Source organism: Mus pahari, chromosome 7, assembly GCF_900095145.1.
Source record: "Mus pahari chromosome 7, PAHARI_EIJ_v1.1, whole genome shotgun sequence".
Classification (NCBI taxonomy): Eukaryota; Metazoa; Chordata; class Mammalia; order Rodentia; family Muridae; genus Mus; species Mus pahari.
The window spans coordinates 38,814,280-38,828,397 of record NC_034596.1 but is presented as its reverse complement, the minus strand read 5'-3'; the positions used below and the strand labels follow the sequence as shown (position 1 = coordinate 38,828,397).

Genomic DNA, 14,118 nt, shown 5'->3' with positions numbered 1-14,118 from the left:
GGCTGCATTTAGACACCTGAACAAGCTCCGGGCACTTCTACTCCGCTCTACAGTGTGGTGAGCCTGCTGGAGAAGAAAGAAAAGTGAAGCGCATGGGTTGCCACTGAGACTCACTTTGCCTCGGTCGAAGTTCTGGATGATGGTGAGGTGCAGGTGCTCCTTGCGCTGCCACTCAGTCTGCATGGGGTAGGTCAGGAACTCCCTGAGAGGCCGATCAGACCACTCCAGCAGCTCGTCATACAACAGGAGGGTGTAGGCAGCCTCTGCAAGACAAGGAAGAAGACAGGAAGTCAGCCAGGGCCCCAAACCATTTCCTGATAGGTACGGCCCTTGGTTGAGGGATGGGGCCACCCACCCATCTCCTGTCCAAAGGAAGAACAGGGACAAAAAATGGAACAGAGACTGAGGAAGGGCCAACTGGGGAACAGCCCCATCTGGAGATCCATCATGTCTGTAGACACGAAACCCAACACTGTTGCCATGGTCAAGAGGCACTTGTGGACAGGGACCAAGTGTGGCAGTTCCTGGAGAGGTCTGGTCAGCAACTGACCAATGCAGATGCGGATGCTTGTAGCAAACCATCAGACTGAACTCAGGGAACCTGGTGGGGGAGCTGGCAGAAGGACTGGAGGAGCAGAGGGGGGTTGCAACCCCACTGGAAGAACAACATAGACTGGCCTGACCACTCAGTTCTCCCAGAGACTAAGGAGTATACCCGGAGGGATCCATGGCTCCAGATACATATGTAACAAAGGATGGTCTGGCCCGACAGCAACGGGAGGGGAGGCCCTGGGTCCCGGGGAGTTTTGATGCCCCAGAGTAGGGGGATGATAGAGTGGTGGGGCTGGAGAGTACTGGTGGCTGGGGGAGCACTCTCATACAGGGAGTGGGAGAGGGCAGATGTGGAATGGGAGGTTGGCCGAGGGGTAACTGGAAAGTGGGATATTATTTCAGATGTAAATACATGGAATGATTAATAGTAATTTAAAAAAAAAAAGAATAGTTCCCCAAACTCAATACTGAAGTATTTTAAGTGCTTTTAATTCTGAACTTAATAATATCAGGAATACAAGGAACAAGTTAATTAACAGTGACTTCTCAGTGACAGAATCATTAGAGTGCTGGATTGAATCTTTGTGTTTCTATTATAATCTATACCCTCTCTTCTGTTTTTAGTTCTCCTTGCGTCAACATTCACATGCTCAGGGCAAAATTAACGTGTTCAAGAAAGTTCATGTTATAGCCAGTTCAAAGATGTAGGGCTAGCTAGCTAGCTAGCTAGCTAGCTAACTGTGCTAGCCAGTTTTATGTCAACTTGACTCTAGCTACACTTACTTTAGAAGAGGAAACCCCAACTCCAAAAAATGCTCCCACCAGGTTGGTGTGTGGGCAAGTCTTTGTGGTCATTTTCTTGATTGATAGTTTAACACCAGAGGGCCCAATTCACTGTGGGCAGTAATACCCTAGGTGGTGGTCGGGATGGTGTAAGTAAGCAGACTGGGCAAGCCACAGGTACCAGCCAGTAAGCCACACCCCGCCATAGCTTCTGCTTCAGTTTTAGCCTACTTCAGTTACTGCCCCAGCATCTGTTGATGACGGATTGTAGCATAAGAGATACATTTTTTCTTCATCCACTTCCTTTTCAGTCATTATTACAGCGGGAGAGACCCGGAGAAGCTAATGAATTTGTTAATTAAGGAACATAGTTTTTTTTTTTCTGTTTTTCTTTTGAATGATAAAGGGCTGTGAATTTGAATCTGGAATACAGGAGAGTGATTCAAAACGCAGCCAGGATTTAGAGAAAGGGGAGAAAAAGGACCCAGGCATTGGTGTTTTTAAGAAGCCTTGGTAGCTGCACAGCTCTTGAGCTCTAACCTCAGCTTCCGAGGAACAGAGTGAGATGTATTGTGGTCCAGGCAGAGCCAGGCATGGAAGCGTCCTCAGTGTACTTCCCTGGCTGCTACCTGCTGGCCACCTTCTTGTGGGGATTTAATGTGACATGGACAGAGAGTTCTCACCAAGGCTGGAAACAGAAACAGTTGCAATCATAGAGGCTGCCATGGGAGACTGTGGTAATCACAGTGAACACATGTTAGGGACTGTGCTGTACTTGGAAGAAGTGTCTAGCCAACTGTGTTCCAGTCTTAGACCATGCGGGTCTATACCAACTGCTCCCAGGGTCTGTTCCTTCAAGCCGGAATCACTCCTATGTTCTACTAATGACCTACTTCAGGGGTCACTTCCCTTGTTCTTTCCTATCCTGTGTTCTTCTCCCAGCACTGCAGCGCTTGAAAGTTCCTCAGAGAATAACAGAGCTAGTCTCAGGTTTAAGAGAACAGAGGCCTGTGTGCTCACAGACATTCATGGAAGGACACAGAGGGCCCTGATGGTCAGATTCACAGAAAGAGAGAAGGAAAGGTAAATTACTGTTTGACAGGAAAGTGTTTCAGTTGGGGAAGCTGAGAAAAATTCTAGGGTCAATGGTGGTGGCATAGACTGCACACTTAACAATGGTTATGGTAGAAAATGGCATGTGGCATATATCCCAAAATAACAACAATAACAACAACAACAACAAAAGGTTTCTAACCTCTTTACTACTTTCCCAGACATGCTCGTCCTTAGGAGGGCAGGCATAGGTGAGTGATGCCTGGGCAAGTCTGAGAAAGTAGAGATGCTGACAGGTGCCCAGAGGAAGCTGAGAAATGACTGCTGGTGTCGCAGAGAGGTGGCAGGACAAATCACAGCTGCTTTAGAATCTGACTGGGAAGGTGACCATCCACAGCTGAGGGATGCATGCACACGGAGGGCATGGTGGACTGTGCTGACTAAGGAAAAGCATGCAAACCTTGCAGGTGTTCCACCCCCCCCCGACCCCCTACGCAGCTGGTTTTCAATAACTCAAAAGTTCTAAGTGTTACTGTGGGAGCTGATGCGGATGGGAGAGGGATAGATTCCATGGGACAGAGAGTTTAAGATTCTAAACAAAGTACCACTGCACGGCTGACTACAGGCCATCCCATCATTTCCACAAGCATACAGAGAGGAAAGCGGTGTACAAAGAGAAACAGCACAGAAGGATGGAGATGAACTGGGTAGCAAGGCGACCACACAGAAGGCTGCAGGGAGGTTAAATCATTTCAACAGTAAGGAAGGTCCTCCCAGCAATCTCACTGTCTTCAAGGACGCATACAGAAACGAGGACATGAGAGAGAAAACGCTGTGAGGGCCAGCGGGATGACTCGGAGGTAAAGATGCTTAATGCGCAGACCTGGTGACCCAGGTTTGATCCCTGCAACCGCAGGATGGTGGAAGAGAGAACTGACTCCTAGAACTTTCCTGTGACCTCCACACCCGCATGGCATGCAGGTGCCATAAATAAATACATTACGTAAGATGTTGGATGGGAGCAGGACATGTTGATTATGATTTGGGGAAGATAGAACTTTGAGCAAATAAAGAAAAAGCACCCATTTCTGATATCTCGGTCAAATCTGGACTTTCTTGAAAAACCAAAAAACATCTGTGCAGATATGGAATAATTGTTGTCAGCGTATTTTCTCAATTCGTATTTTTATCAGTTTTTAAAGTAAAACAGTTTACCCTACTGCATTGTTCTCTCATGATTCAGGCATTATCAGCACTGAAGGAAAACCAACATACCAGGTGTTAAAATTTAATTGATGAGCACATTCATTAGGGATGCACTTATTTAGGTCTCACATCCCTAGTCTCTCTTCTAGGAGCTGAGAAGACTAAGAACAAGAAACAAGGAATTCATCCTTTACTGGGAATCACCTGTCTGTCTAGACACAGGCACACAACCATATGTGTGTGTGTATGTTTGTTTGTTAAATAATAATACATATTATATAAAGTATAACTAATAAAAAAACCACCATGATAAGTGCTTTAAAACAGAGACAATGGGGTTGGAAAGATGGCTGGCTTGGTGGTTAAGACTGCTTGCTGCTCTTCCACAGCAGCCTCCTTTAGGTTCCAGCACAGACATAAGGCAGTTCACAACTGCCTGTGACTCCAGCTTCAGAGAGTCCAATACCCTCCCTCGTCTGGCCTTTTCAAGCACACATCTCTCTCTCTCTCTCTCTCTCTCTCTCTCTCTCTCTCTCTCTCTCTCTCTCTCTCTCATACTGTTTTTTTAAAGAGAGAGAGTGGAGTCTCTCACTGTTTTTAAAAAGAGAGAGAGAGAGAGAGAGTGGAGAAAGAGATGGAAAGATCAGTTCAGCCATGGATAAAGGATGGTAGGTGTGGAGTCGGTAAGGGAGCTTGAAGGAAAAGAATCCCAGCACAGGAACTACTTTGAGGAGAGAGAATCCATAGACCTCAGCATTCAAGCTGAGGGAGGTTAAAGAGTCCGGGGTAGCATGCAGGTCTCCAAACAGACAGTGGGACCAGCTAGGGGCCTTAGAGGCATGTTAAAATTCACGAAATGTTACAGAAAGGACTTCTTAACTCAGAGACTTGTGTTAAGGCCCCAGTTCAAGAGTTCCCAGGAAGAAGAGTGGGGCAAAGCCCTCAATTTGTCATTCCCAAACTCACAGAAAGGATTCTGGCTAAGGTGGAACAAGCACCTTCCACTCTACTTTCTCCAGTAAGGAAGTAAGTAAGTAAGTAAGTAAGTAATCACTTCCGCAGAATATGTGAGGTGCTTAGAGGATCTTGAAAAGTAATTAGGAACAAACAGAGCAACTAGGAAAAGCCACCGCTGAAGATGATCACAATGTGTTCGGTTGCCTAATTTTATTTTCTTCTTTTTATGTCTCCCGTCTCAGACTTTCTGCAAATGGGATTAATCACATCTCTCGGAAGACCTTTTCTCTTACAGAGTTGGGGCAGGGCTCCTGGTGGCACAGAGCTCTTAAACTCTCTGGCTTCCTCCATCTTCCAAGCTCAGCTTCACAGCCAGAACACTAAGAACTGGGAGTGCTTGGGCCATGGGAAGAATGGGGAATCAGAGAGAAAAGGGAGCTCAAGAAAGACATAAGTAACACAGTAGTGCAGACCATAACCAAAACCTAGAGACCTGCCTTGGGTGGTGCACATGCAGAGAACTGGAATGCAGTACCAAGGTCTTAAAAATCAGACATTAGAATCACAAGCTCTAGATGGTGGCATAGGACCTGAGCTTTAAAAGTAACTGGACTGATTGCCAAAATTAAAAATAACAATTTTGACAGAATGCTGAATCTCGTAACATAATGTTCAAAAGGTCCAGGATGTAATCTAAAATTACTTGGCATTCAAGAAACCACAGAACTAAATAACTATCCAAGGGAAAAAGCAATTAACAGATGCCAACCCCAAGATGACTCACATTCTGGAATCTTAGACATGAAGCAGCTATTGAAACCATGCTCCATGTAGTGAATGTGAACACTCCTGAACAACTGAAAAGATGAATTCTTTGTATAGAAACTGAAGCTATGAGAAGAAAACAACAACATGAAATTTTTAGATTGGAAGAGTAACAAAATAAACATTTCAGTGGAGAGACCTAATTCAAGTCAGCTGAGTGAAGATGACAGAAAGCATCTGTGGGCTTGACACAGAGCAAAGTTAACCAACTGTCCTAAACCATGGCCAGAAGTGAAGTTGCAGGGGAAGATGACAGAGTCCTAGGGACTCAGGGGACAATGACCAGATGCCAAATACTCATTCCATGGCAGTCCTAAAAGAAAAGATTGGTATGTAAAATATATTTTGAGAAGATAATGCCGAAAACCTTTTCAGATTTGATGAAGAGAATAGATTTCTAAGATCCGAAGAGCTTGGCAATACTAAACACACTAAGTTTTGAGAAAACCATGTCATCATCAAACTATCGAAGACCAAATACGAATTTTCAAAAGCAACCAGAAAACAGCATACAATCAGTCATTAAAAGATTATATACTTCTCACCACACGCAGAGAGTCCAGGACAACATTTTTGAAGTATAAAAATGAAAGAACCATTCGCTTAGAATTCCAACTACAGCACACATGGCCTTCAGGGATGAGGGTGTGGTATGGTTGGGTTCAGCAATGTCCATCAAAGCCCCTTGTGTAAAGCTTGGTCCTGGGTTCGAGAGAAAGCTCAGCAGTTAAGAGTACTTGTTCTTCCAGTAGAGCTGACTCCCATTCCCAGGAATCAAGTCAGGTGGATCACAACCACTTGTAATTCTGGCTTGAAAGAAATGTAAGAGAACGTCTTAAGCAGTAAAATTCTTCAGGACAAATAAAAATGTAGGGAACCCGAGAACTTCACGAGTGGAGAGTCATCAAAGTGGCCAGTATCTTAGTAAACATAGTGCTCTTCTCACAAATTCTTTAAAATTGGTATGACCATTCCAGTAAAGATTGATTTAACACATATCCCACAGGTACAGCACAGAGTAGGGCATCTATAAAGATCCCATGTTTAAATTGAGACAGCAAATCCTGAGTGCAAACATATTGTAATGAGTTAGGTATGTACTCCATAATGCCAAGGGGCAATCTTTGAAAAATCATGCATAGATAAAGTAGAAAATACGACACTAAGAAGCGTATAATTAACATTCATTTCAGTTTTAGAAGAGAAGTGCCAGTCTTCATCCCTAACTGTGAAAGGAAGAGGAGTTACCATAGCAAATGCATCAGTAGCTCGCTCCCTTCCCCCACCGGAGTCCCAAGCACTCTGACCTGTGAAGTTCTGCGCCTTGAGATGCAGATCGTAGAGTTTGTGGATGTAGCGGATGTACATCTCCTCCTTGTTCAGTTCCGTCTTATAGAAGTTCTGTGAAAAAGAGCACAGACCCAGGTGTTTCCTCAGCATCCAGGCAGACACGCATGCCCTTTTATTTTGTTGAAGTTCCATGCCTCCAAGTCCAGAGGACACATGCGTTTTTTCTTCCTGAGTACTGTTTTAATAATACAATGAGGAGACTAAATGACAGTGACAGATTTTCAACCTGACACTGTGTTAAACATCTGGCAACTAGTGGACAAGCTGGAAATTCTTGGGTTATAATCAATAATTCAAATTTCTTCTTTCATTCTCTTATTTGTTTTCTTTTTCTTCTAAGACAGGGTTTTGTATGTGGCCCATACTGGCCTTGAACCCACAGCCTGATCCTTCTGCCTCAGATTCTGAGAGCTGGAATTACCACTGTACCCAGTTGTTCTCTTGTTAGTTTACATTATTCTTAGTTTAGCTGTCAACTGGGCAATCAGCCTATTTAACTAAAATATTAAGAAATATTAACAAATCACCTGCATATTCAATATGCTGGTTGGCAGCAAGGACATTTTCTTTAATTTCATGTATACCTTTTTCTAAAGAAAGATCTCTCTAGGACATAAAGGAAGGATTATGGAGTTTTTCTTGCTAGGTGGGGTTGCACATGCCTTTATTCCCAGCAGAAGGCAGAGGCAGGCAAATCTCTGAGTCTGAAGCCAGCCTGGTCTATAAAATGTGCTCCTGGTCAGTCTGGGTTATACGGAGAGACCCTGTTTCAACAACAAACCAACCAACCAACCAACAAGCATTTCTCTCTCCTGTGGGTTTTTGTTTCATTTTGTTTGTTTTTGTTTTTTGAGACATGGTTTAAGTATGCATTCTTGGCTGGCTTGGAATTCATTACTCAAACTCCCAGCGATCTCCGGGTCTCTGCTCTCCCCAAGCTGGGAGTAAAGCACTCCTGACAGCTATATTACCTTTTAATGTTTCTTGTTTATGTTTAAAACACAAAACAGAGAATTTTATGTCTGCTTATTATTATGGAATGGGTTTACCAAAAATATTAAATTAAATAACCTTTTTATTTATTTATTTACAAATCTGACTTTTACTAAAATTCTCTAAAATATTTTACCAAGTTTTACAAAAATCCAGTGTTTACTACCTGGATATATAAGCTGCAGGTACATTATGAAGTCCCTGCTTCAGACACGTGAGCTGATAACTTATTCCTGTTGGATCTGATGCTACTCAGGATAGGAAGGACACTGACTAGTGCGGGAGGGGGGGTGGAGGGGGACAGACAGCCATGCACTTGAAAGAGTGAAATGCCAGGGATCCTATAGGTTTCCATAGCTGATGAGTGAGTCAGGAACCTAATGATCAACTCTCAAAGGCACTGTCTGCCCATTATCTGACTGGTGTGCGTTTTTTGAACCCAAGGACTCTTCATACTGTGTGGGCACTGATGCTAACTTGAATGCATTATTATTTCCAATCCATAACATTGGCTCTCTCCTTGCCTTTCATTTCCTGTAGATCCTGGCAGTCTTTAAAAAGCCAAGTAAACAATGCTACTCAAACCCCCCTCGTTATCATCGGAATCATTTTAATTAGCAAGAATTGTACCATAAACACAATCTAACAGCCCCACAGCAGGTTTTACATTATTAAAGGACGATCTGTTCTAATAGCTTTCTGTTAAGAAGCTGTGTTCTTTCAGAACAAAAATAAGTGATCGCTCTGTAAATGAATATTCCTCCTTAAGAAAAAAAAAAACCAAAAACCAAAAAACAAAAAAACAAAGCCCGACATCTCCCCAGCTGGCAGATGACAATCTCTCACATATGTCTGCTAAAAACTGTAACACAGAGAACAAAACAATAATTATAATTCCTCCTGTTAGTCATGTCAAATAGTGTGCACTGTCACTAAATGTGAGTTAAGCTCTGACCGCACACCAGCAGTTAGAGGACCCCGGCAGGATCTGCTGCTGACCTCACAGGGAGGTAGTGACGGGAGCCATATTGCCACTAGCAAACATCCAAAACTCTCCATTTGGAGTAGGAGCTAAAATAGATTAGCTTCAAAGTGACAAAGCTGGGTTTTTAATAAGGATCCTCGTGCTATGCTCCACTATGCTCATAGCTGCCCTATTTTTAATAGCCAGAAGCTTGAAAGAACCCAGATGTCACTCAACAGAGGAATGGATACAGAAAATGTGGTACATTTACACAATGGAGTACTACTCAGCTATGAAAAACAATGAATTTATGAAATTCGTAGGCAAATGTTTCTGGAGGATATCATCCTGAGTGAGGTAACCCAATCACAAAAGAACTAACTTAATATGCATTCACTGATAAGTGGATATTAGCCCAGAAACCTAGACTATCCAAGATACAATCTCCAAAACACAAGAAAATCAAGAATAAGGAAGACCAACACATGGATACTTCATTCCTCCCTGAAATTTGGAATAAAATACCCATGAAAGAAGTGGCAGAGACAAAGTTTGGAGCTAAAATGAAAGGATGGACCATCCAGAGACTGCCCCACCCGGGGATCCATCCCATAATCAGCCACCAAACGCAGACACTATTGCATATGTCAGCAAGATCTTGCTGAAAGGACACTGATATAGCTATCTCTGTGAGGCTATGCCAGTGCCTGGCAAATATAGAAGTGGATGCCCACAGTCATCTATAGGATAGAACACAGAGACCCCAATGGAGGAGCTAGAGAAAGTACCCAAGGAACTGAAGGGGTCTGCAATCCTATAGGTGAAACAACAATATGAACTAATCAATACCCCCAGAGCTCGTGTCTCTAGCTGCATATGTAGCTGAAGATGGTCTAGTCAGCCGTCATTGGGAAGAGAGGCCCCTTGGTCTTGCAAACTTTATATGCCCCATACAGGGAAATGCCAGGGCCAAGAAGTGCGAGTGGGTGGGCAGGGGAGCAGGGTGGGGGGAAGGTATAGGGGACATTCAGGATAGCATTTGAAATGTAAATAAAGAAAATATGTAATAAAATAAGTTTTTTAAAAAAGGGATCCTCGTGCTGGTTTGCAATTGTAACAGCTTTTTCAAAATGCTCATCTTCTCTGCTCTTTGTCACACTCCAAAGCTAATGGTGTCAGGCTCAAGTAATTACAACAGGGCCATTGATTTATGAGGTTTCCTTCTTATTCCCCATAGAAGACATGAAGGAACACAGTGCAAACTAGTCATTCTTTTACCAAAGGAAAGGGCCTCTTCTGTTGGCCCAGTTGAGAAGACAAGCAGAGGGGGCTGCATTACTGTGTTCATCTCTAAAGAGAAGGCACTTAGGAAAGGAGGTGAGGACAAAAGGGTTCCTTAGGAAACAGTAAACGTTTCTGCTTTGAGGTTATTAACGAGCTTTTGTGCCCGGGCTGAGGATTCAACTGAAGCACATGACATATAAGCAAGGACATGGAAAGGGCTTAGGTTCCTGATGGTGATGGAAGAGAGACAAAAAACACTGAGGAGATGGAAGGCTGGACAGAGGGAAGTACTGGGTCAAGCAAGAAGGGACTGTTAGAGGAGAGGTCCTGGCTAGCTCAGCGGGTGGGCTGATAGCCGGCTCACTATTGGATCTAAGGGAGAAAATTATATAAGTACATCAGTGTGAATAAGATGCACCCTCACAAAGCATGCTAGGGCTCGCTATTTTTAGGGGCTGGTAATCGAGGTAGAGATGTAAGAACTCATTAAAAAATGAGGAGGAAGAAGTGGGTGTGGTAAGGAAAGATAGGGTCACAAGCTCAGAAGGGAAAAGCAGCACAGCAAAAAATTAGGGCAACAGAAAAGTAGTCGAGTCAACACTGAGAGATTTGAGAAGGGACTGAGGGGAGTGAGCCAAAGAAAACAGCAGCAGCATAAACAACAACAACAGCAGCAGCAGCAGCAGCAGCAATAACAACAGCAGCAGCAACAGCAGCAACAACAACAGCAACAACAGCAGCAGCAGAAACAGTAAACCCGATCGATCGTCTGAACTCAGGGCAGACCAAAAGTTCAAGGTGCTGGCAAAGCACAGCTGCAAAGGTTTCAGGACATAGGGCAAGAATGCCAACAACAGTACACATGTTTACAACAGACAGGGACGTTTCATGTGCTCTCAGAAATACAAGAAAAAAAAAAACAAAACGGGATATTCACAGGTTCAGAACTGCAAGAGGTCATTCTTCAATTCCAAATGAGATGGAGGAAAGTTAACAAAAGCATTAATTCAACAGATAGCAAAATACAATGATTAATGTCCAATGTAGGACTATTCTTTCATGATGAAATTCCAATCTAGTTAATAAAAAGGGAGTGATACTTTTTTAAAATAAATTTTCGTTGGTCCAGAGTAATTATGATTTAGACTCCTGTCCGTATAGCTATGTCACCTATGCATTGCAATGCAACTCTTTGCAATAGTGCCATTATGAATTCAGTATGCAGGGGGCAGTGAGTGAAACTTAAGCATATTAAGCAGAAAATTTTCACAGGTTAGAAAATAACAGTTCAGTAATTGTTATGAAAATATACAATGATAGTGAGGGAGAGGAAGAAGATGGGCAGACAGGAATAGTCGACAGAGAAATGAAGAGGCTTCAATGCCGATATTGTGCTTTACCAAGAAGAACTTCTAGACTGAGTGAGAAACTCACAGGGGAAGACAGCAGCGCGCAGCCCCTATGTGATGTTACTGAGGCCTGCTCACTGGTACCAGCCCAGCCCAGCCCAGCCCAGCCCAGCCCAGCCCAGTCCAGCCCAGCAGGAACATTCTGCAATGTTCTGAGCTGAAGATTTTCTGGGCTTCATTCAACCTAAGGGTCACTGTCTTTCCTTTTTTTTTGTAAGAAACATCCTGGAAAAGGGCACATGGAAGATTAAAAACAAACAAAACTTAGTGCTTCAGTGAAGAGCAGCCAGAGGTTAGAAGGAAGAGGGAGACGGAGTCGGGCACTAACCAGAAGGCTAACTGTGCAGCCAATCTTCTTGCCATCCACTTCTCCTATCTTCATGCAGTCCCTGTAAACAGAAAGCAAGAGTCACACCGGGAACTTCCTCTTGTGGGAAAACACAGTTGTTCTTTGCTGTCTGATGTGTGGGTCGATGAGGTATCCACAGAGGTCAGAGATGATTGTGTGGGCTCAGGGAAAGGGGACTGGGCAGAAGGTCTCTGATGGGACTGGAAGCAGAGACTGACTCCCAGATGCAGTAGGCAAGCAGTATGCCTCTCAATGGACAGGGACTCAGGGAGCAGGGGAGAGAGGGTGCCTACCCCTCTGTCATCAGAGGTGTAAAACTGCCAGGGACAATGAACGGAGAAGAGTCTTGTTCTTAAAATAAAAAAACCCACCATGCATAGAATTGGGACAGCCTGCTCTAAAGGCAAAGTTAATGAAAATAAAAATAAATTGGATCCCTTTAAAGGTGCAGCAACCCCTTAGATCTTCATTCTAAAGTGTTGGGACCACCGGCAATTTTTGAGTGAGTGAGTCTAAATACCCAAAGATTTTTCTTTTCTTTTCTTTCCCTTCTTTCTGTTTTTGAAGACTGTCAAGGACTCTGAGAACTCTTTCAACTCAAGACTTTGAATTATCAAAACCAGAACTAAACAAACAAGTAAACAAACACTAAAGCCAGATGCCAAACTCTGAACAAGCTGGTTTGAAGTCCAGGTGCTGATTAGCAATTCTTTGAATGATCAACTCAAGTGGAATGCTAGTTACAGTTCAGCTATTTGGGCTTTTAACTAGAATGGAGCCTATCTGGGATCTTGGGATGCAGCTTACCTGTAGTCTAACAACCTCTCCATCAGCCGAGTGACAGTGGCAATTAATGAAACGCCACTTTCCCTCCATGTTTCCCGCTCAATTTTCTTTAGTAGACTGGAAAAGAAAGAACCCAGGGCATTTTCAACATTTATTTTTATCAGTCACCATGACAACCATTTTACTTTCATCAGTACCTTAAATGCCTTAGCAACCACTGCAACATCTCACAAGTAGGACAATTTGCAAACAATGTCTTACCTAGGGTAGGGACCAAATAGTGGAATTCTAATCCAGGAAGCATTGACAAAGCAAATCGATTTTCAGATTATCCAAGTCATAAAATAGGAACTCATGCACATAATCATGCTTTCAAACACACACAAGCACCTCACAGCTCAAAAACATTTTCCCCCTAGCTCTCCTGTTAAGCTGACGGAGACTGGTGTCTTGCCACATTAAATGACAGCGGAGAAGCAAAACACGGGAGTCCCTCCAAGTTTACTTCCAAGTAAAGAGCTTGCTTTAGTACCATAAACATGTTTTCCTACCTCTCAGTGGAACGCATCTTCCTTCACCCAAGCAATTGTGCTGCACTGCCACTGCTACAGGAAAATCCTTGTACAGACGGGATGACGTTTGCGCACTCTCCCTTCACTTAACATTTGCCCACTCAATACAGATTGTACTATCTGTGCGCTCACTCAATGCTTTCATTCACTCTGTCATTAATCACAGACGGTTTTCTAAAGTGGTTGTTACAGCGGATTTGATGACGAGTGCCTGGGCCACATCTCTCCTCCTACGTTTCTCCTAATCCTAAACACCTTGGAGCAGAGGCACTATGTCAACAGAAAATATTAACAGTCATCATGATGAGAACCCGATTTGCTTTCATTCCCTCTGCAAATTCACACTGTACTTCGGAAAGGTTTCCTGACTGAACTTCTCCCAAAGATAGAGGAACATAGGTGTGGTGGTATTAGCTTACTTCCTTAGCCCTCCTGTTTCAGTGATTATCATTTCTGTTCAAAATCTTTTTTCTTTTGCATCTTGATTTAAAAAGTGGGGGAGGGAGGAAACAGAGTATGTGTGTATCTCATAAATACAATGTAAACCTGTCAAATCTGTACTTAGTTGGAAAAAAAAAACAGTAAAAGGAAAACTGCCTTGGTAAAGGTTTGTTTTGCTCGTGGCCATATATATATATATATATATATATATATATATATATATATATTCCAATTTTCTTTCCATTTCCACCTCAGTACCCAATATTCTGTCTGTTCTCCATGTCTGTTGTCTGTCACTTCATTTGTTTGCCTGACTGGTTCTAAGCGCTTCTCTAGATTGAAAGTGGGTTGCTCAGACAGGAATGACTTACGGGAGGTACGGGGCTTGCCCTGACTGATCTTTAGGGACAGCCTCTTAGTTTGTTTAAATGTGTTTTCACTTAGAAACCCCAGAAAAGCACCAGTTTAGAGTATAAGTCGCAAACTGGTACTGAACAAAGTTCTCACATCCTGCCAATCACGCTGGATGGTACAGAAATTTCTCCAAGTGACAGCCTGCACCCCACATACTCAGAGGCTAAAACCAAGTAACTC

At 43.3% G+C, this 14,118-nt stretch overlaps 1 protein-coding gene across 4 annotated transcripts in view; it reads right to left on the bottom strand.

Annotated features, from left to right (window-relative positions):
• Nucleotides 1-14,118, bottom strand: part of Dock4 (dedicator of cytokinesis 4) — a 406,489-nt gene that overhangs the window by 39,460 nt on the left and 352,911 nt on the right. For 3 of the 4 annotated variants that reach the window (XM_021201378.2, XM_029540998.1, XM_021201379.2), the window contains exons 33-37: nt 12,773-12,799; nt 12,533-12,628; nt 11,705-11,765; nt 6,684-6,777; nt 115-263 (exon numbers count right to left, since the gene is read on the bottom strand). In XM_021201378.2, coding sequence (XP_021057037.1) covers nt 115-263; nt 6,684-6,777; nt 11,705-11,765; nt 12,533-12,628; nt 12,773-12,799 — 427 coding nt within the window. The remainder of the gene's footprint in view (nt 1-114; nt 264-6,683; nt 6,778-11,704; nt 11,766-12,532; nt 12,629-12,772; nt 12,800-14,118) is intronic. The other variant, XM_029540997.1, reaches the window with a different exon arrangement.